General features: G+C 43.5%; 1 protein-coding gene across 2 annotated transcripts in view; it reads right to left on the bottom strand.

The window, feature by feature from the left end:
* Window positions 1-5,958: 5,958 nt before the first annotated feature.
* Window positions 5,959-24,190, bottom strand: part of NGF (nerve growth factor) — a 56,682-nt gene continuing 38,450 nt past the window's right edge. The window contains exon 2 of one of the 2 annotated variants that reach the window (XM_084853584.1): window positions 5,959-9,318. In XM_084853584.1, coding sequence (XP_084709710.1) covers window positions 8,575-9,318 — 744 coding nt within the window. In that variant the 3' untranslated portion in view covers window positions 5,959-8,574. The remainder of the gene's footprint in view (window positions 9,319-24,190) is intronic. The other variant, XM_084853585.1, reaches the window with a different exon arrangement.

Genomic DNA, 24,190 nt, shown 5'->3' on the forward strand with positions numbered 1-24,190 from the left:
GTGTGCTTACCCCAGAATGCTAATGGCATTTCTATAATTGTGTGTGTGGTATTTATAGAGGAGAATTAGTGGGCAGGAAGAGGTGCTTAACCTTCCTGTGTTTGGCAATTCTTACCTGCCACAAATGTCTCCAAGTAATTGTTAACCATGTTTACCCTAGCAAAACTGAGAAGTAAAACTGACTGCGGGAAAAATGCCAGAGGATAGAGATTTGCAGAGAAAAACGGGGGGGTGCACAAGGGGTTAAGCACCCCCTCCCTCTTGCCTACAGATCCTCCCTTGTTAATGCCTCCCCACCCCAGCATTCTTGTTATCTTGGCAAATGTTGGTCCAGGAATACATTTGCCAAGATAACCTGCAGTTCTGCCCTTAGATGGGCACTGAAGTGATTTAAACTGAGAACATTAGAACAAATGAAATTGTGCAAATATTAAATGTATTACGGTAGTAAATACTATTTCTTGATCTCTCCGTGGCATTTGATAGCATTGTCCACGGTATCCTTTTCAGCACTGTGACTTTGGATGCCCCTTTGGTTTACCATTCAGCTGAGCTTTTCCTGAGTGGTTTGGTGGTTGCTTTCATGTACCCAGTGAACCCAGTGCTGGAGCTCTCGAAGGCTTGCTGTGACAAGTTTGCGAAACACCTGAAGGACAAAATCACCCACCTTCATGCTGACTTGAACACCGCTATTGATAAAGTGTCTGTTGAGTTGTCCAGTGCATTGTTTTGTGGGATCACTCTCAGATTTTGAAGCCAGATCATGGCTTTTTTGAGCTGGCCACATGGGACTGATCACATGGTTCAGGGGAGTGGTGAATTCATCATTGCATGATGGAGTGGTCCCCATGGCCTTGAAGGAGGCAGTGGAGCACCACTCTGGCAAAAAACCTTCCTGGATCCAGAGATCTATACTATCAACCAGTCACAAACATCCTGTTTCTGAGCAAGGTGCTGAAAAGGGTGGTGGTGATCCAGCTGCAGGCATTCTTGGGTTACACGGATTACTTTGATCCATTCCAGTCTGGGTTCAGGTCTGGTTTCAGGATGGAATCGGCCTTGGCTACTCTGATAGATGACCTTTTGAGGGAGAGGGAGAGTGGGAGTTTGGCAGCATGTGGCTCTGTTACTACTTCTTGATCTCTCAGTGGCTTTTGATACCATTGTCCTTGGTATCCTTCTGGATCATCTCCATGAGTTCGGAACTGTAGGCACCATTTTATGGTGGTTTGGCTCTTACTTCAATTACTTCTTAGTTCCAGAGAATAACACTGAGTGACTGTGCCTCAGCTCCCTGGCAGTTGAACTGTGGGTGCCACAGGGAACTATTTTGTCTCCAGTGTTCAACATATATATGAAGCCACTGGGAGTGGTCATTAAGAGCTTTGGTGCAATCAGGTCTATTTCTCTGTAATGTTTGAGTCAGGAGAGATCATGTATATTCTGAACCGGTGCCAGGATGCAGTTATGGGTTGGATGAAGACCAAAAAATTGACATGGGTGGCTGGTTCCCAGGTATGAGAATTAGGCTGCTTGCCTATTCTGGATGGGGTTGCACTCCCTCTGAAGGAACAGATCCATAGCTTTGGGGGCTCCAAAATCCATCTTTGTCACTGGAAGCCCAGGTGATCTCTGGCTTGGAGTGCCCATTACCAACTATGCCTCATTGGTCATTTCATGATGAACAAAATATTGCTACGTAACATCTCGGAAGTCAGCCTTTCAGTACTGGTGTCCACCCTCTGGAACACCCTCCCCTCTGTAGTTTGGGAGGCAGAAAATGTGGTATGTTTTAAACCTCACCTGAAAATGCACTTGTTCACCAAGGAAATTTTCACAATTTCCTGGACTTGCATTTGTATTCAAAAGTCTGCACTTGTGCAAATGCACACTTCCAAAAATGCGCATTTGCACAAGTTTCCCTGCTCCCCAAATCCACATTGTCACACTTTAGCCTATAGGGGAAATGCATATTTTCCCAGCTGAAAATGCACATTTTTTTCAACTGAAAAAAGCCACTCATATTCAGGAATCCAAATGAGGTGAAATGAGCTTTGAGAAAGAATGCAGAGTACGTCAAACGCTGCATGTTCCCCTGTCCGTAACAAGTACTACTTGATTTTCTTAAGTAGGCCATGGTTATAGTCCTGTTCTTCATTTTAGTCTTTTCTAAACAGAAGATACTTAACACAAAATGATAAAATATTATATGATAAACCTAAAACCCCCCCACCCATGTGAACATTCTGAAGCAACATAATTATTTATATAAAATTCAGACCCAAACTTTCACTCTGGTACTCAAAATTCTGGAACAAAATTCTTTCCATGCCGACTGTGACGGAGCGGGGGAGGAGGGCTGGATCTCCGACTCCCCCTTCCAAGGTTGGAGCACTGCTTCAGGAGGGGGAATCTGAACCTCTGCCCAGGAACCATAGGATTGCTCTCTAAAGTATGTAAATGAAGTAACTTTATTCAAGATTCATTCAAATATAGAATGAGTGTTTTCTTGTAGTAGACATTTGGGGGTTTAAGGCACAAATCTATGCATGTTTAGACAGCAGAAAAATCCTACAACTCCCAGGATCCCTCCAGCTAGCCATGCTGACAGGGCCATGCTGGGAATTGTAGGACTTTATTTCTGTCTAAACATGCATAGGAATGCACCCTTAATACGAAGTTGGATAAACTCATATTCTTTATCCTTGCCAACTAATTCATCTGTGACCCCAGGGCTTAATTGCAAGTATTAATTCACCTGTCTGGAAATGAAAAATTTATAGCCTTCTTAAATGCAAAGAGCATTGGGTTGAATGTAGGTCTTGGCTTCCAGGCCTATTATAATAGTCTGTAGCCATGTGTCATGATAACCAGCACTGTACTGGTTATCATGATACATAAACAATGCCATTGTGCTGAATACTGTGTGATCAGCCCTCTGCCTACCTGATTAGGAACATCGTGTTTGCAAAAAGTGTTTGCTAACATTTTCTTTTTCTCAATGGAGAACTCTCCACAATTCAAGCAATTGCATCACCAGAAGAAGCTGGCCCAATACAAAGTGTTGTTACTTTTATTTATTTTGTCTCTGTCATTGGCTAGGAGCAGCATGATAATGAGGTTCATACCAAAGTGTTAAGTTTTGGATTTGGAATTCCACTAGTGAATGGTAGGATATCAAGAAGATGCAACTGTTTCACATTTTCCCTTTCCTCTGAACTGTATGATTTAATGCAGATGTACAGCAGAATGAGCCTTTATCTCACTGACCTGGGTACAGATACAAAGTACAAGCATCTCATTTCTTAAAAAAGGAAAGAATATGTTGGAAATATTTAGTCAAAGTTCAGTTGGACGAAGAATGATGGCTGGTGATTTTAACAGACTGTACATCTTCTGCAAGTGAACTTGATGGGCAGCTATCTCTACCCTGGCAAGAATCTGAAGTGGAGGTGTAACTGGAAGCAGTCTAAGTAGGCGAGCTACATTACACATGCCAGTCCTCCAGCTTCGTATAGCAATCTGGACAGCGAGTCTGTATCAGAGTTCCCAAGCTCTTTGAAGCGGCGCCAGGCCGCACATATGTTTCAGATTAATACAATCCAGAGACAGCACTGGAGCTGCAGTTTTGTTATGTCAGTGGTAACATAATGGCTGAGGCTCATTTAACCAAAAAAAGCTCAAGCCATGCCGAGGCTACATTTCTTTTTGAACTGCAGTGCAGTCTCCTAAGGCTGAGAACCTGGAGAGGTAATGTAAACTGGTCTATACAGCTCCCATCACTTTGGGACATTTGTATGATGCTCCTGACTGCTCCAGTGTTTTCATTGTATCTGCAAGGGAATTATCCTTCAACTTTCTCCGCTTAAATCTACAAATTCAGTGCATTTTTTCTAGCATCCCTTCCCAGTGTTGCTGCCCTCCTCTAATGTCCCCTTTTACCTGACAGTTTGTGTGCATCTTTCTCATCTAGAAAATGCAGTCTTTGTTTAATTATCTAAGAGCTACCAACCTTTCCATCACGGAATAACCTGCTGCACGTGTGTTCATTTTACTTAAACTGTTGAAAGAGTGGATGCGCCAGCCCACCCCATCTGCTATCTCATGCCATCACCTGTCACTAGAGGGAGCTGAAAAGCTGCAATTGCTTTGTGTTAGTCAGTTCAGTTGTTCCATGAGCCCGGAAACAGTACGGAGGGCAGAATTAAATGTTAAAACTCCCACGTGGAGGCTGCTGAGAAGCACTTCCACAAGTTTGTGTTCCACGTGGCAAGCATAATATCTGAAAAGCTCTTGCCACATGCATTAGCCAAATCCTATGCTTAACCTAGACTGTGGCTAACATCCATGTGAAGGTATCTTACTGTGTCTACCATTTTACTAGGATATGTCCTGGGCAGAGTCCCTGATTCATACTCTGCTTCAGAGTTTTGTAAGAGGAAGGGAGTTAACAGCTCATTACAGACATACTTCTTTGCAATGTTCTTTGCAATATCTAGACAGACATCCTAAGGATGCAAGTTTTCTGTTTGAAATGCTGAGCTCAGGCATTCATTCGCAAGTAGATTCACTTGCAGTTAAGCATCCTAGCCCGTGATTTCAGTTTGGAAGCCGGCAGCCTACCCATGAGCAAGTAAGCATCTCAACAGGTCCTCTGACAGGGAGCACTTCAGTCTGTGGCACTGAATTTTCTTTATGCTTTGTGAGTGAGACTAACAAGTCCATAAATGGAATGAAGTGAGATTGCTTCTAGGATCTGCTTGTGAGGAAGAGCTCCAACTTGTTGTGTGAAGCAGCAGGCTGGGGTACCTACCTCATAGCAGTTACTCTTGAGTAAGCATCCAAACCTATCAGTGAATATGGCAGGTGGTAATACTTGCTCTTAAGTACTTTCTGCCTATTCCTTGCATGAGTAAAATTTACACATGCAAGGAGTAGCCAGAAATTACTTGTGAATAAATGTCACAGTTTGCCATGCTCATTGGCGTGTTTAAACTACAAATGCTCAAAAAGCAGCCCAGGAACATACCTGAGATAGGATAGATTGTGCCTCCTTATTTTGGGGGCGGGGAGAGACTGGCACGGAAAGAACCTGACAAGAGCTCGAACAGCTGACAGTACACAGAGGTTAGTATTTAGCCACAGTGGACTAGGGAGGCCCAGGTTCAAATCCCTGCTCAGCCACAAAGCTTTCGTTTATGACCACATTGGTTGTGAAATGACAGCCATCATTTTAGATTTCCCAGAATGCCAAAAGTGGGGGGTTGCCATTTTTTGTGGCAGCCACCATTTCCCCTACAAAATGCCCCTCGGAATGGGCATTCAGTGAAATCTAAAATCACCATCAGCCTGATGGAACTTTGGAAAGGTCCAGTAAGTTTCCCACTGAAAATTGTGGCTTCCAATCCCTAAAACTGCAAGAGGAGTTTACTCCCTCTTTTGCCAACAAGCTTCCACCAATTCAGTCCAGACTTTCAGCTTATTAAAAAGGTGGCTCAGCACTATTGCTGTCACCATGAGTTCCTTTGAGGAAGACCAGGAATCATTATCATCATCACAGCACAAGCCACCTGCACCAATGACGTAGTCAGACTTTGTGTACCCTGTAATTTAGGGACCAGTATCCTGGGCCAAATTTGGCCCCTCTGATGAATGAAGCTTGGTGAAAGAGGGGCATGAAAGGGAGTGCAGCAGCTGTTGGCAAAGGGACCTGCCAACAGTTTATGTGGAAGGGTAGGAATTGGAGAGTAAACCCATCCATTCTCCGCTCTTCTCTCAAAGCAGTCTTCTGGCAAAACTAGTTACTGACCAAGAGCCTTCCACAAGGCTAGCAATACAGCAAGTGGAAATGTAAGGCAAAGCACATTTTTGTCTGTATTTGGCCATTTCTTCCTTAGGGCACACACATGGAGCCAAGGATAAGATGATGAACTGTTGCAAATACCAGTGTGGGTTGTAAAAGTAGAATTATTTTACTTTTCACTAAAACATGCACATTATTTAAAACAGGGCTACTGTGCCTCATTGGCTCCTTCATTTAGACATTAAGTGCAGCCTATGTGGCTGGTTGTGGGGTGGGGAAATAAAGGAGCTAAAAAGCCATTGCTATCCTGAGTCCTGAAAGGCTCAATAACGTTTTGTGTGATATTTATCTTGAACTGGTTTCTTGAACAGACAGCCGCTGCTTTTTCAGAGAAAACAATGGAACTATGAGGATTTTTGTTTCATGCAGCTTGTATGAGCTGGAACTCACATTATAGGTTTCAGCCCAAAGGCTACACTGTGGAGGTCTTCAAGCTGAAAAAGCTTTCTCTCCAGCGTGGGAGCAGAAGGGTTGCTTTTGGATTATATTCCCTCAAAAATGGCCAAAATGATCTTTTAAAAAAAATGCTGTGTAAACATGCTCACTTCCATTCCCAATATTAGTTAGCAAGAGAAAGTAATCTCATATTTTACAGCTATGTTGTAAACTATATGAATATGGTAGGAAGAAAAATGCTTGAAGACTCATCCCCTTAACACTGATTATTAATCACAGTAACATTTTTGTGACCCAGTTGATAAATAATCAGCATGCATACGCATATATATGCTCATTCATGTTCTTCCCTTCTCCACACCATCTTCCAATTGCTGGCTGCTCTCAATGAAGCATTCATGTTCATTGAATGGGCAGTTTAGGGGTACAGGGCAGGTATAATTCACAACAAATTCATAGGCAACCACCACTGACTTCAAAGCACCAGGATGCTATCTACAAAGATGTCATCAGGAAGTTTTTATTGTGACTAAAGAAAAAAGTGGGTGCCTCAGGTATCTATTCCTACTATTTATTTTGAACAATTGGGCCATGATCATAGGGAGTTTGTTTCAGATCTGCCAGCTTTGGATGATAAACCATCAATGTTTAGATTAATCCAACCTAACTACCATTGAATTCTTATCTATATTGGACCCAACCTAACTAAAATTAGTTGTGGTTAAGGCTGAAACCCTATACTGACCTGGGAGTAAGCTCCATTAAACACAGTAGCACTTAATTTTGAGTTAACATGTATAGGACTGAACTATAAGACTGCAATTCGATGACTAATTGTTTGGGAGCAAATATAACTGAAATCAATGGGAGTTATTTTGGGGTAAGTATGCATAGGATTAGGTTGCATGTCCCATTGAAAGAACAGACAACTTAATCATGGATCATTTGTTCTATTAGCTTAAACAGGATTTAGCTAGAATTACATTTAGCTAGATTGGGTTCTAAATTCTCAGTGCAGCTGGGGAGAATGAAACCACATCGAAAACAGAAATGACTGTTGCTTTTACTACACATTACAATCTAGATCATTTCTCTATTACAAAATGTTTGCTCAAAGGTTAACTTTAGGAGGGAAGGTAAATATGTACTGTCAGGGCTGTTGCGGGCACCTGACTGAGTCTGGGAGTCCACGTACCCCCCGCCCGCAACCCCTGGATCATACTCGCCGAGCCCCTGTCCTCACTTGCATCTGCCCGGACTCACCACGACCCCGTCTGGCGAGCACTTGCCATTTTGCTACCTTTTTGTCCATGGAAAAAAGGGTTTAAAAATGCGCATATTTAAATACACAAGTTTGGGTCTGGGAAAGCTTAAGAAGTGCAATATTAGAAGCATTATGCCTTTAATATTGTGCATATTAAGGCTTCCTGGCTCCAAACTGCACATATTTTAATATGCGCATTTTTAAACTCCCTTTTATCTGAAAAAAAAAGGCAGCAATAGGGTGGGCACTCACTGGACAGGCCCGGAGAGCTTGTGGGGGCTCGAGTGCAGGTTTGGGGGGGCAAGCGGGGGCGGTGCTTCAGCGGGTGCCCAGAGAACCCAAGCTGGGGTGTGTTCACACATCCCTGTATACAGCTGGAGACAGAGAAAATTAATGAGATTAAACAAACTTCATAAGAAGTCAATCTATTAGAATGTATATACAGGAAGAAGCCCATGAAGTAGCTTAACTAAAACAAAAAAAGTTAAAAAAAATACTAGTATACATCTTATTATGTCTTCAGATAATGTAGCCTGAATCAATGCAAATATTAAAATACTTAGGTTGGTTTACCTGCTTTTAATTTTGGCCTGAGTGAAGGGTTGAAGGCTTCTTGGCTAGGGAGAATGTTTTAACTGATTCTTGCTGGAATTTTTCTAATGGATCAATATAATTTCTGGTTTTTTGGTCTCCTTTAGTACAATAGAGTGCTGTGGATAAAAATGGGTGTGTTTGGTGGAAACTCAGAATGTGGAGGGAGGTGCACTGAACCCTGCCAAGTATTCATTTTCAAAATCTTTGGTGTGACAATCATGTTAATATTTCCAAGGAACTCTCTGGCTAACAAAATTGTGAGATGCATCTGCTTAAAGGAGAGAGGTGCCATTAAAGTACACAACACATTGGCAGTTCAAAAGAGTTTAATAAATAATGAGGATTCATTTCTTTACTGTATAAACTATAAATATAACATATAGTCCTCATAACTTAAAATAATTTACAGGCTGAGGTAGGGGGATGGGAGGAGGTGGGTATAGGGCATTGGTCAATTTCAGAGGTTCTCGGTTTTCCTACTGATGACGCATACACAGGCAGCGTCAATCCGAATGAAACGCCAGGCTGCCTGCTTGCCTTCCATGGTCAGTGCTCTGACAAAGGTGTGTGTAGTGGTGCAGTAGGAATTCCAATGCCTGGCATCAATGCCTCTGCACCCACTGGGCACTGGCTTAGGGTCTCTGCACTTGGTCTCAAAAAAGTACTGCTTGTAAGCATTATTGTTAATGTTTACATCCACCATCACATCCACCTCTTTGCCTTTGATGTCTGTCGCTGTGGTTTTGTTGGCAACCCACACACTAACACTGTCACATACAGAGTACTCTCCCTGGTTATGCACAGGATGAGTTGCACGCTTAGCACGGATATTCCTACTGAGAGAGTCTGTACTGTCTAGGAACTCCACATTCTGCCCATCCCTTGACAAAGGTGGGGGCTGTGTGCTGAACAAAACCCGAGGTGACTGGAACCGCCTCTTCTGAAAAAGCTTTGGATCCACAATGATGTTTGCAGCTTGCCCAGTTTCTCTCTCCTTGACCCTCCCAGTAACAGGCTGGTTCTGGCCTCGGTGCAGAGATGTTTTCATAACATGACGTGTTTTAGTCTGGCTTCTTTCAGAAATGTCAGATGTTGCAGGAGACCCCAGTGGTGCATTATCTTCGCATTTTGGTGCTGCCCATGTGCCGATCAGAAACGCTATAATCAGAGTGTAGCACAGCATGGACATTACGCTATGCACCTAGGAGAGAACAGACCAGGAACATTACAGTGAGCAAAGATGACATACAAAAGGGCCCGTTCCAAGTCTAGTGGATATGTGCTGACACAGCAATGCCAATGAAAATGTACTGTTAAGATATTTCATGTTCTTTATAAGGCCCTGGCATGTGGATACCAGATGTGGCTTTCCTTTTCCCCCTTGAAGAAAGCCTCATTCAAATAGCAGTAGTGTACTTAATAATGTGGGAATACTAGGAAATAATAGCTGCATTATTGTTTATTCCTCTGGTACGTCTTGTTAATAGAAGATAACTTATACGGAGCAGTTGTTTGGGGAGAACAGATTCTGGCAAGAATCTCCATGGGTTACATTGGAACCTCTGTGACAAGAGCCAGTGTAAAAAGAAAAGGTAGATCAAGTATTTTCTTTCTTTCTTTCTTTCTTTCTTTCTTTCTTTCTTTCTTTCTTTCTTTCTTTCTGACTGTCATGATCCACACGTTCACAAACATGGCTATAGAGCAGCAGAAAGGCCAGCCCTAACATATCTCCAAACTTCTAAAAAGCCACCTCAACTTTTTAAAAGCCGCTTCAAATAAAAAGCTGGCATATGGAGATAAAAGCAACATACGAGCCCTGACCTGATACGTTGTTCAGTGAAGTACTTTCCTTTCCCCCACAGTAGCATCAATATAATAAAGCAGGAGTTACAATCCAACACTCAGTTAAGTGTGCTTAAACACATTGATTTCAAGGTGCTTAAGTATGCTTAAGCCTGTGCTGGATTGTGACCATGGTATAAATTAAACAAATGTTGGCAAGAAAGGTTTTCCCCTTCCCTGCAGCTTGTTTTAGCTGAGTGTACCATACTGAGATAAAAGCTTCAGGTTCTCATGGAGGAACTGTTCAGACCCTGATGTTTAGCTGTAGGTCTCCCATCAGTTTAGTAACCTTGCTGTACTAGTGAAACGCTGGTATACTGCATTTCTGAAATTCGCAAAGTTGTTCCCAGGAGTGGAATGGTGAAGGGGCTAGAGGTCAAGGGAGGTGTGGAAGGGTGACACTCCCACCCAATCATCGTCACTTTGTGATGTCAACATTGCACTGCTCAACACCCCCCTACACAAATTGTGTCATAGCGTGATGTCAGCAATACATGGGTGGGTGATGGTGGATCAATTGTGTGGCTGCAAATAATACCACATTTTTTGTGTACAGAAAGATCATGGGGAAAACAGGGGAAGATGCAGGAGAGCTGCTGCAAGACAATGATGTTGTGTTTTGCAGGTGGGAAACACCATGAATGAAGAATGATAATCACACACACAAAAAAACACCTGCGTAAAGGAGCCCTGAGAAATGTCTCTGTGATTACAGTGAATGAGAATGTAACAAAAATATGAGGTTAACTGTAAGAATTGCAATTGCCCAAGTACATTGCGAGATGGCATACAGTATTTTTCCTCCTCTTAGTGGGCTTTGAGCAAGCTCAGTTCCTCTATTCGTCTCGTTCATACAGTCTGCTGGCACACCATGGCCTTCAAGATGCTCTGTGAAGCCACTTGAAAGTCAGCTGCATTTTCCCCTCTGTCTTCAAAGTTATTCCTGCTGTCAGGAGGGCCATAGCTGCCTCTTAAAGTCCCCTCCAGTTGCCAAAACAAGATGCAGACAAAAGGGATTCTTTCCAAGGCTTAATTCCTTTACAACCTAATGAGTCTTTCAGATGCTAATTGCCAGCGACTAAGCAAGGAACTGTATCATAGCAGAGTAACCTAAGCTCCATGTACGCAGTTGGTCCCCATTTGGAGAAGGGTGGGAAAAGCTCTGAAACTTATGGGCTAGGAGGGGAGGCTCCCGCCCTTACCCGTGGGGCATCGGGACGCAGCCATTCCTGGAGCGCCAAGCGGGCTGAATGCCTCCTCTCGGCGCCCTCCACCTTGCGCCTCTATCTGCGCTGGCGCCTTGCATCTAGCAACAACCGGTCTCCCACTCTTTCACTGCCAGGGTCACTATCTCTCTCAGGAATGAGAACTGGGGTAGGGGCTCTCCCTGCAGCTGCGCCTCTGAGAGACGAGCAGGCTCCTCTCCCATGGGTTGTAGCTCTTCCTCAGAATCAGAGCTGCTTTGGGGCTCTATGGGCTCCGCTCCAACCCTGACACCTGCAAAGTCTTGGTTAGAGTCTTAGTTAGATAACATCAATTAGCATAAAACAAAAATTTCAAGGTATTCTCGTCCAGGGGCCAAGGTTCTGGAATATAAGTCTGAGGTCTTCTTAAATATGACTCTGGGGTCTTTTAGGGGGTCTTCTTGTAGGTCTCCTCAAAACCCCCATTCAGGTCATTCAACCATTCCAGATCAAATTACCCATCTTCAGTCTTTTGTTAGCAAAATTAACCCTTTTAGTACCAGATTAACAGGCAGGATTTGCACAACTCATGGCTTGTTCTAGGGTTATGCAAGGGTTGTTTAACTCCTGCACAACCCCCACTACCCGGGTTTACACAACACAACAAGCTGTGGCCAAGCAGTGAATATTCAAATCCCACCCAGCATGCATCGTGGCCCACTGTGGCTTAAATAAGGCATGGTGAACTATTTTGATTGTGCGAACCATCTCAATGTCTACCTGATTGCCACTATCCACATGTTTACTGACACTCTCAAAGAACTCTAAAAGGTTCAAATCTTTGCAGGACATATCTTTGGAGAAGCCAAGTTGATTCTTTTCAGTAGGACTTGTCCTTCTGTATAGTTGACAATTTTTATCTTTAATAATGCTTTAATAATGTGTTAACTGGCCTGTGATTTCCTAGATCCCCACTGGATTCCTTTTAAACACTGGTGTTACATTGGCTTCTCTGCAGTCCTCTGGTTCAGAGGTTCATCTCCGAAACATATAGTCAGGGCCAGAAATATTGGAACAAGGGTAACTGTTTGGCAGTTGGCCTCCGTACATCACCACATTGAAGTTGAAACACACCCAGATGGGAGTGAAGTCAGGACTTTCAGCTGTAATTCAAGGGGTTGGACAAAAGTGGGGCACTAACCATTCAGGAAGGACAGCCAGTGGCATACACATACCCCCATCATTGGTGTTACACTCATAAGTAATGGAACAAACCAACATCATTTCAAACTTAAGGATCGCTTTTAATACCTGGATGAAAATCCTTTGCAGTCAACGACTGCCTGAAGTCTGGAACCCATGAACATGACCAAACGCTGAGTTTCCTTCCTCGAGATACTTTGTCAGGCCTTTACTGCAGCTGCTGCTTGTTTGTGGGTCTTTCTGCCTTCAGTCTCATCTTCAGTAAGTGAAAAGCATGCTCTATTGGGTTGAGATCAGGTGACTGACTTGGCCATTGAAGAACATCCCACTTCTTTGCCTGGAGAAACTCTTGGGTAGCTTTTGCTGTATGCTTTGGGTCATTATCCATCTGCAACATGAAGCGGCGTCCTGTCAGTTTGGCAGCATTCGGCTGAATCTGAGCAGAAAGTATAGCCCTATACACTTCAGAATTCATCCTGCTGCTTTTATCTGCAGTCAGGTCATCAATAAACACCAGTGACCTGGTTCCATTGGCAGCCATACATGCCCATGCCATAACACTGCCTCCACCATGTTTGACAGATGATGTGGTATGCTTTGGATCATGAGCTGTTCCTTTCCTTCTCCATACTTTTCTCTTCCAATCATTCTGGTACAAGTTAATCTTGGTTTCATCAGTCCAAAGAATCTTATTCCAGAACTGGGCAGGCTTTTTTAGGTGTTTGCTGGCAAAGCTAATCTGGCATGTCTGTTCTTGAGTGTTACCAGTGGGTTGCACCTTGTTGGAAGCCTCTGTATTTACATTCATAAAGCCGTCTCTTGACTGTAGATGTTGACAATGACATGCCTACCTCCGTAACAGCGTTCTTGACCTGGCTAGATGTTGTGAAAGGGTTCCTCTTCACCCTGAGCAGAATTCTGCGGTCATCCCCTTTAGTTGTCTTCCGTGGTCTTCCAGGCCTTTTGCTGTTGCTGAGCTTGCCAGTTAATGCCTTCTTTTTCAGGATGTTCCAAACTGTTGTACTGGCCACTCCCACTGTTTTTGCTATCACTCTGATGGGTTTATTTGGTTTCCTCAGCCTAATGATGGCCTCCTTCACTCGCATGGGCACCTCTTTCGACCTCATGTTGGGAGTTCCAGTGAACAGCTACCAAATGCAAATGTAACACTCAGAACCACCTCCAGGCCTTTTATCTGCTTGATTGGTCATGGGGTACCAGGAAACAGGCCACACCTGGCCATGCAGCTGCTTGTCAGATATTCGTTCCATTACTTATGAGCCACCAATGATGGGTGTGTGTATGCCACTGGCTGTACTTCCTGAATGGTTAGTGCCCCACTTTTGTCAAACCCCTTGAATTACAGCTGAAAGTCCTGACTTCGCTCCCACCTGGGTGTGTTTCCTTTCAACTTCAGTGTGGTGGTGTAGAGGCCAACTGCCAAAACAGTTATCCCTGTTCCAATATTTCTGGCCCTGACTGTATTATGTATTTTTGTCAGAAGATCAGCAATTTTACATTTGAGCTCTTTAAGAACGCTTAAGTGGATACCACCTGCACACAGTGATTTGTTAGTTTTCAATAAGGTCTAGAACATCGTCTTTTGTCACTACTATTGGCCTCAGTTCCTCTGCTCCTTTCCTGAAAATATAAATTCAGGCCCCCTTTAAGGTTTCTAGTTTGCTTGACGTTATGCCCTCTGATGAACAGAGCTGCACCTATTCAAGTACGCCCTTCCCTGCCCTGTACATCCACTGCTGAACCTTGAGAAGTGGAGAGACAGGTTCTGTTGCTGAAGGAGAAATGGCAATCCCAAATTAAGTCATGTTTAGACTCAGTAAGGAACTGGGCTTCTTATTTTCCTGTGTTCTCTTGGAACAAACTGGTGGCAAAGGCAGCTGCTGTTTCTGTAAGGGCAAAAGTAGCACAGCAGCCATACACTGCAGGAATCAGCCAGTTCCCTTTCCCTCACATTTCAAATCAAAGTCAGATGTCTCAAGGCAGGTCAAATGAGTTTTCTGATGTCAACTTAAATGTTAATGAAAAGGGTTTACACATCAAAATCCAGACACAATTTACACTCACCCAGTAGTAGCCTCCACCTTTAGTGTTTACCTTGCTTCTTAATAATAGGAAAAAGAGGCTAGGGTGGCAATAAAATGCTGTTTTGGGTTGTGCACAAGGGCGGATTTACTGCTTTGAACTGTAGCAACTTTCAAGAAAGGATTTATTTCCGTTCCTTGAGGTCTTTTTATTGAATAGTTAATTAACATCAGGGTCTTTGCTTCCAGCCTCTAAATATAAAATCCAATTTGGATCTTTTAGTAGGAAATGAAAACAGAAGAATTAAAAAGCAAGGAGGACAAGTCGGGCAGTGTTATTTGCATATGTAGATTCAAGCAGGCTTAGATTTTGTGCAATACTTGGGATGAGAATGCTTAACTATGGAAAAAAGACCACAGCTCATTTGTGTTCTTACATTCACAGGCATGATAGCACTCTGGCTGCTCTGTAATGAACTTTAAAAATATTAACAGAACATGCCATGTGCAGATATATGTTCAAGGAGAAGGAACAATGCCAGGGATAGGCAATCAGTGCAAGCATATATCCCTGTAATCTTAGTCAAGGAGGATTTTCACAACAGTTTCAACATTTAAAAGGTCACAGATGTGTTAGTAGGGAGAAAATATGGACCAACAGATGGTAATGCCAACTGGATCACTCTCCATTGCAATAACAATTAACAATTGTCTCTGTATATGTCATCAGGGCTGTCCCAAAACATTTTGTTATTTGAGGCAGGAGAACAAGTATGCCCTTCCTCACCCATTTTTGGGAAACCCCAAGTCCCCTCCAGAATCACAACCAGAATAATTTCCTCTGCATCTCTCCCCTGACCTACTCTACTTCTCTACCATTTTTCCATGGCAGAAATCTGCTTTAATATCAAAGGCTGTTCAAAAGGGTAACTAGCTTGGAATCAGTGAACTCATGTATGCTCCCTTTTAAAAAAAAATTCAGGGGTAGATACATCAGTTCATTGAACCAGACTAGTTATCCTTTTTAACATCCTTTTTAATTATTTTGTGATAGAACAAATGATTAAAAATCATTTAATGATTTGTACACCCTTGGCCTTAATTTAATGATCATATTGTACTCACAACAAGTATGGTTAAATAGTGGTAAATATGGATTCCCAGAATATCTCCCTATTTGTAAAATTGGTATTCTGTTATGCAGAATGATTGTGAATATGGAACAGGGGGACAGTTGCTATTTCAGATTACTAAATATGAAGCAGATCTCAACTTATGTTAAAAGGAGTATTTAACACTTTGCCTGACAGAAGACGACCTTGGGAAAGTAAAGTTTAAAAATGAAACAATACAGATCAGGAACAAATAACTAAATAAAAATAAGGAACTCTGCATATTGCTAGATCTGTTATATAAAAACACAGGGATTTCCTTTCTCGGTAGCACAGACTTGAATTACTGACAGCAAAATAATTAGTTTTCCTAAACCAACAGTGAAGCTAATGGCCCATAGATTTCAAACACAGAATTACAAAAGGACAGAACCTTTTGGAATGACTGGAATTTATATAAGGTTTGAAGCCTCTCTGCAAATTGCAACCTATCCATATCCCTGTTTACTCACAAGTAAACTGAATGCACTGTAACTCATTTCTAAGCAAACATGGATAGCATCAGTCTGTTAGTCATTAGAATATTGATTCTGTATATATAAACTCACTTTGGATGGCCTCAATCAGCATAAGATAAAATAACTGGCTTGAGCTATTCTCCTCCTACTGCCTTCTGAGTGAGATAGCTTTGTTAAAGAAGGAATCCAGCCGCCATCAATTTAAGACATTCCAGACTATAACTGACACAATCAGGAACTAATAAAATGCATGCAAAGCTCAAGAGGGTTAGCCAAGCTACAGACTATAGGTCAAATCAGACATCTGCAGAAAAAAAGGAATTAAACATATTGAGACCATTCTAGAAAGGTTTCATCCTATCTGAACAATCGAGAACACTGTCTCTGAATAGTAAACCTAGACAGTGAATCAGGTGGAGAGATCCAGGTACAAATATAGTCCATTCTCTTTATTACTATTCGTCCCCTTTAAAATCATGGAAGTACTGAGACTGAGAAGCAAGTATTCTTCTCATATACACTCAAGACCTATTCAGGCATTTGATTTTGAATGCATGAAGGGGCCAGCCTCACCCCATTAACACTGCCCACATGCCAGCCAGGTCTCCCTGGGCAATGTGTGATTGCTGTCAATATGAAGGGGGAATGGTTCTACATGCATAGGGTTTCCACTATAGGAATGGGAACCTTGATCACTGCAGCTGGGCACAGGGCCAGCTCAGGCAGACTAACAACATTTTCTGAATTGGTAAGGAAAAGAAGGCCTTACAAATGTCTTTAAAAAATAATATCCCCCTCCAAAAATCTCAGGGAAATGTACATCATCTCCCTCTCTACATTTTATCTTCGCAACAACCCTGTGATGCAGCTTAGGCTGAAAGACAATGATTGGTTGAAGGATACCCAGTGAAATTTGTGTCTGAATAGGAATCTGAACTTGGGCCTCTCCAGTCGAAATCCAACCACTACATGACTCTGGAGGCTTCGTCACATGGAGCTTTTATCCTGCTATTGAGACTGGTTACTCATGGATGTTTGTGGGTCCTCTAGAAGATGTTGTTAACTTCCAGGGAGTCTACCACACTAAATGAACTTTATTCCATTTTTTAAAAGATCGGAGATAATGAGCTATCAAATTACAGCGCTTGGGTTGCTTCAGTTCCCTCATGAAAAAGGAAAAGCTGCAATAAGAGGAGCTAGAGCAGAGCGCCATCTAGCAGCTGTATAGTGAAACACATAGAAGACTCAGATAAGGGGGAAAAGGAGCGGGGAAAGGAAGAATGTGTAAAGGGAGTCTGTCATGATCCTGCATTTAAAATGGAAGCAGAAAGCCCTGTTTTAAATGTGGGATTTTAGGCTGGTGTAGAGATGCTCTGGCCCTTCATGGATCACTGCCTTGTTGTGGTGAAGGGGCTTGCATAACTCAGTGAAGCCATAAGCTACGCCATGCAGGGCCACCCAACATGGACAGGTCATGGCGGAGAGTTCTGACAAAATATGGTCCAGTGGAGAAGGAAATGGCAACCCACTCCAGTATTCTTGCCAAGAAAACCCCATGGAACGTATCACAAGGCTAAAAGACATGACGCCGGAAGATGAGCTCCTCAGGTCGGAAGGTGTCCGTTATACTACTGGGGAAGAACAGAGGGTATTTCCAAGTAGCGCCAGAAAGAGTGAAGCGGCTGGGCCAAAGCCGAAAGGACATTCAGCTGTGGATGTGTCTGGTGGTGAAAAGAAAGTCCGATGCTGTAAAGAACAATTTTGTTTAGGAACCTGGAATGTAAGATCAATGAATCAAGGTAAGCTGGAGGTGGCCAAACATGAGATGGCAAGATTGAACATCGACATCTTGGGAGTCAGCGAACTAAAATGGCCAGGCATGGGAGAATTTAATTCAGGTGACCATCATATCTACTACTCTGGGCAAGAATCCCTTAGAAGAAATGCAGTAGCAGTCATAGTCAAAAAAGGGGTGGGAAAAGCAGTACTGGGGTACAATCTCAAAAACGATAGAATGATCTCAGTAGGAATCCAAGGCAAACCATTCAACATCACAGTAATTCAAGTCTATGCCCCAACCACTGAGGCCGAAGAAGCTGAGGTTGATCGGTTCTATGAAGACCTATAACACCTTCTAGAACTAACACCAAAAAAAGATGTCCTCTTCATCATAGGGGATTGGAATGCTAAAGTAGGAAGCCAAGACATAACTGGCATAACAGGCAAACATGGCCTTGGTGTACAAAATGAAGCAGGACAAAGGCTAATAGAGTTTTGCCAAGAGATCACACTGATCATAGCAAACACTCTTTTCCAACAGCACAAGAGGCGACTCTACACATGGACATCACCAGATGGTCAATATTGAAATCAGATTGATTATATCCTTTGCAGCCAAACATGGAGAAGCTCTATACAGTCAGTCAAAACTAGACCTGGAGCTGACTGTGGCTCAGATCATGAGCTGCTGCTTGCAAAATTTCGGCTTAAATTGAAGAACGTAGGGAAAACCACTAAACCATTCAGGTATGACCTAAATCATATCCCCTGTGAATATACAGTGGAGGTGAGGAATAGATTTCAGGGATTAGATGTGATAGACAGAGTGCCTGAGGAACTATGGATGGAGGTCCGTAACATTGTTCAGGAGGCAGCAACGAAATCCATCCCAAAGAAAAAGAAATGCAAGAAAGCAAAGTGGCTGTCTGATGAGGCTTTACAAGTAGCTGAGGAAAGAAGAGAGGCGAAAAGCAAGGGAGAAAGGGGAAGATATATCCAACTGAATGCAGAGTTCCAGAGAATAGCAAGGAGAGACAAGAAGGCCTTCTTAAATGAACAATGCAAAGAAATCGAGGAAAACAATAGAATGGGAAAGACGAGAGATCTCTTCAAGAAAATTGGAGATCTCAAGGGAACATTTTGTGCAAAGATGGGCATGATAAAGGACAAAGAAGGCAGGGACCTAACAGAAGCAGATGAGATTAAGAAGAGGTGGAAAGAATACACAGAAGAACTATATAGGAAAGATCTTAATGTTCCTGATAGCCATGATAGTGCAGTCACTGAACTTGAGCCGGACATCCTAGAGAGTGAAGTCAAGTGGGCCTTAGGAAGCATTAGTAACAACAAAGCTAGTGGAGATGACAGTATTCCAGCTGAGCTATTGAAAATCCTAAAAGATGATGCTGTTAAAGTGCTGCACTCAATATGCCAACAAATACAGTTGCCACAAGACTGGAAAAGGTCAATTTACATTCCAATTCCAAAGAAGGGCAATGCCAAAGAGTGTTCAAACTACCGTACAGTTGCACTCATTTCACATGCCAGCAAGGTCATGCTCAAAATCCTACAAGCTAGGCTTCAGCAGCATGTGAACTGAGAACTACCAGAAGTACAAGTGGGGTTTCGAAGAGGCAGAGGAACTAGAGATCAAATCGCCAACATTCGCTGCATCATGGAGAAAGCAAGAGAATTCCAGAAAAACGTCTATTTCTGCTTCATTGACTACGCTAAAGCCTTTGATTGTGCGGATCACAACAAACTGTGGGAAATTCTGAAAGAGATGGGAGTACCAGACCACCTTACCTGTCTCCTGAGAAACCTGTACGAGGGTCAAGAAGCAACAGTAAGAACCGGACATGGAACAACCGAGTGGTTCAAAATTGGGAAAGGAGTACGACAAGGCTGTATATTGTCGCCCTGCTTATTTAATTTATATGCAGAGTACATCATGAGAAACGCCGGGTTGGATGAATCACAGGTCGGAATTAAGATTGCTGGGAGAATTATCAACAACCTCAAATACGCAGACGATACCACCCTAATGGCAGAAAGTGAAGAGGATCTAAATAGCCTCTTGCTGAGGGTTAAAGTGGAGAGTACAAAAGCTGGTTTGAAACTCAACATTAAAAAAACGAAGATCATGGCATCTGGCCCCATCACTTCCTGGCATATAGAAGGGGAAGAAATGGAAGCAGTGACAGATTTTACTTTCTTGGGCTCCGAGATCACCGCAGATGGTGACTGTAGCCATGAAATCAAAAGACGCTTGCTCCTTGGGAGGAAAGCTATGGCACACCTATACAGCATAGTAAGAAGCAGAGACATCACCTTGCCAACAAAGGTTCTTATAATCAAAGCTATGATTTTCCCAGTGGTAATGTATGGCTGTGAGAGCTGGACTATAAGGAAGGCTGAGCGCCGAAGAATGGATGCTTTCGAACTGTGGTACTGGAGAAGACTCTTACGAGTCCCCGGAACTGCAAGGAGGTCAAATCAGTCCATCCTAAAGGAAATCAACCCTGAGTGCTCATTGGAAGGACAGATACTGAAGCTGAAGCTCAAATATTTTGGCCACCTAATGCGAAGAGAAAAGTCACTGGAAAAGACCCTGATGCTGGGAAAGATTGAAGGCAAAAGGAGAAGGGGACGGCAGAGGATGAGATGGCTAGATCGCATCACCGATGCAATGAATATGAACTTGAGCACAGTCCGGGAGAGAGCGGAGGACAGGAAGGCCTGGCGTGCTATGGTCCATGGGGTCACGAAGAGTCGGACACGACTTAACAACTGAACAACAACAACAAGAGATGCTCTGGCTCTTGTTTTGTGTTGGATTACCAAGGGAGGAGGATGCTAAAACAGCACAAGGCCAGGGAAAATCCCCTGCCAAAATCCTCTCTCCAATTTAGACCTGGGGAGGGAGATTCTATCCCATGCAAAAGCAAGCTCACTCCAGCTCAGTGCTAGAGAGGGACAGAGCTTGCTTTGGCTCTGCTCTTCCTGGGCACCCATCAGGTGAAGAAGCCAGCCCATGCACATTCATATCTATTCAGCTTGGAGGAGCCAGGAGTTAGAGGCTCATTATAAAGCTTCGGCCATTGGGCAGTATAGAAATGTAATAAAATACATACATACATACATACATAACGTATAGCCTTGTGCTTGTGCCCAGCATGCACAGAGCCAAAACAAAGCCCAGGTTTCTACTGGACTTTGGGTCTGGGAAGGGAGCAGGGTTTATCCCCTCTTCTCTGCAGCTCCAGGGTTGGATGGAAGCCTAGGGCTCATTCTGCTTGCCACTAAGCCTTTGCTTTGGTGAGGGGGCGTGTAAGATTGTCCAGCCCTGCCAGTAGTGTTGACAATATGAAATCGGTCATTTCTCACAGTCTGCCACCTAAAGTAGTCTGTATCACTCCATTCCATAGTAGGGCCGACTCCCAAGTATGATATCTAGAATAAGCAACAGCACAGTGAAAATAAGTCAATTAATGGCATATACCTCAGATATAAGGCTAATTGAATCTGTGGAGCCAACTATACAGTTGGAAATACTTGAAGCAAGTCGCTGAGGATAGATTTTAGTAGTAGCCTACTTAGCTCTTCCTACTGAAAAAAGCCAACAACTACATCATAGGGGGCTGTCAAGTCAACCTCCCTGTATGATAAACTAAATCCACACTATGAAAATGTAGGCACACAACCAAAAGGACTAATGGTGATTCCAGATAACCAGTTCCTAGTGATACCAATTAAAAGGCATGTGCAGATATTCTGTCTTCTCTCCTTAAAGGATTTTTTTTGCTGTCAGAAAAAGGTAGAAAAAGTGGTGGGAAAACATTGGGTTGGTTAAACATAGAAGATGATCGATCATCCCAGAGTGCAGGACACGGAATAATGGGCTCAAGTTACAGGAAGCCGGATTCCGGCTGAACATCAGGAAAAACTTCCTGACTGTTAGAACAATACGACAATGGAACCAATGACCTAGGGAGGTAGTGGGCTCTCCCACACTGGAGGCATTCAAGACGAGGCTGGACAGCCATCTGTCAGGGATGCTCTGACTTGGGTTCCTGCATTGAGCAGGGGGTTGGACTAGATGGCCTTGTAGGCCCCTTCCAGCCCTACTATTCTAAGATTCTATGATGTTGTCTGGAAACTCCCCCCCCCCTTCTTTGAATGATGCCATGTGGTTTCACAATAAAAACCTTGTTTGGAAGCACTGAATGAGCAAACAAGCTGGCCAAGTTGGGAAAAAGCCACTTCTCTTGAGTCTTTATGTCTCAGATCATAAATAGGCCAGTTTTGCATAAAGAGTCCACTTGTACATTCTTATGCACTGGTATGTTCTAGGGATGTTAGAGAAATCTGCAGTGGAACCAAAGAAGTTCAGATTTTCATGAATCTGACCCGCAGATTCTGCAGTGGACTGGCTTTTCCCCTGTCGGGTAGATTCTGCAGACTTGTAGACTGTTTTTCTAACTTTCCCATAGAAAAATACACAAAGTAAAACCTGCTCCAAAATGTGCATTTCCCCAGATAGGCTAAAATGCGACAATGTACATTTGGGGGGAATTTGTGCGTTTTCGCACTCACGGATTTGCACAAATACAAATTTGCACAAATTCAGAAGCTTAAAAAAATCCGATTGTGTTGATGGGCAGACAATGGAATGAAAGGTGGCTGACAAGCTGAGAAACACAGACAGAATGCATTTTACACAATCTGTACATCTCCAGTATATTCATTGTCCTCCCTTACCACAGTTGGGAAATTAAGTTGGGAAACTGAGTTTAGCAGTATGCCAACAGTCACTTACATTTGGGTGTTGACCAGAAAGCTGTTCCATCTGCAAGATCTTTATTGTACCCAGATATAGGACTGAGATTGGGTGCAGTAACAGGTCAAGTTGACTAGACAGCAAAGAGGTTGAAATGTCTTGCACTGGGTGCTGTTGGAGAGCTAGAAGTATCTAGTTCAACAATAATTCCAAAACCAAAAACTTTTCAAGCAACTTTTCCCATTTTTAAAGGGGACACAGCCACACAGCCTGGCTGGTGTCTCTAAATTAAACTCCCACACAACCAACATGCCCATTATCTATGTTGCTGAAATCACCAACCATGCAGGTATGAAATAGCATATGTGCTACACCAGCTGAAACCCCCCCCACAAATTGAGTAAAACAGATTCTTTGATCTACTTCATTAAAAGGCTCAATGCAAACAATCTGATGCGTTGATGTAGTATCACTGCCATCAATATTGTTATGTGCAGTCCAATTCTCTGAGTAGTGAGAAGTTTCAGGGTTTCAGCACCTACAAAATTTGATTTCTTTTGGATTGAGGCAGCCAGAGGCTTACTGGTGTTTTGTAATATTTGCATATGTTTACAAACATTAGGGATGGACGAAAGTCCCTTACCTGGTCCTGCAGCTTGCTTTGCGGTGGGGGGGAGGCGCGCCGTTCCTCCCCCCGAAATTCTGGGCGGGGGGGAGGCGCCCCATCCCTCCCCGCCGAAATTCTGGCCGGGGGGGGAGGCGCCCCATCCCTCCGGCTGCGAATCCTCTGCTCCTGCCGGGTCGCAAATGGTGGTGGCCGTAGCCGCCGCCATTTGTGTCCCTGCAGTCAGCTGTGATAGGCTACGTAAATGTTTACATAGCCTATCACGGCTGACTTTGGGGGGAAAAAAAAGCACGTACGCAAATGGCGGCGCCCACTGGCGCCGCCATTTGCATTCCTTTTTGGGCACGTGTAGTCTACGTAGACATTTACGTAGACTATGGCGAAAATAAGGGCAATGCAAATAGCGTTGCCCTTATTTTCACCCTAGTCTACATAAATGTCTATGTAGACTACATGTGCCCAAATAAGGAACGCAAATGGCGGCGCCCATGGGCGCCGCCATTTGCGTACACGCTTCCCCCCCCCAAAGTCAGCCGTGATAGGCTACGTAAACATTTATGTAGCCTATCACGGTGTTTTTTGAAAATCTAGCCGTGACAGGCTATGTAAATCTTTACGTAGCCTATCACGTTTGTTGTTGGTTTTTTTTTTTTTTTACACTTGGAAATGGTGGTGGCGGCAGCCAGTTGGAAGACCAGCCGCCACCGAACCACTGCCGAACCGCCGCTGGGAGCCGCCGCCGCCAGGGACATTCGACCAAACTAAGTCCCATCCGGGGGGGGGGGGGGGCGGACTGTTTCTCCACCAATTTCGGGGGGCCGAATGCGTTGGCATTCGGCCTCCCAGAGATTCGTGGAGAAATTCTCCGGCATCCCTAAAGGTTAGGCACAGGTGGAGGTTCACAGCCTAACACCCTAACAGATACTCCAGATCTTCCAGAGCTCCAGTAAAGTTCTCTGACCCTCAGCCTGCATCTGTCTCCCAGCTT

Source organism: Heloderma suspectum, chromosome 4 (assembly GCF_057233095.1).
Source record: "Heloderma suspectum isolate Gila_16-S chromosome 4, 16-S_ref, whole genome shotgun sequence".
NCBI classification, from domain to species: Eukaryota; Metazoa; Chordata; class Lepidosauria; order Squamata; family Helodermatidae; genus Heloderma; species Heloderma suspectum.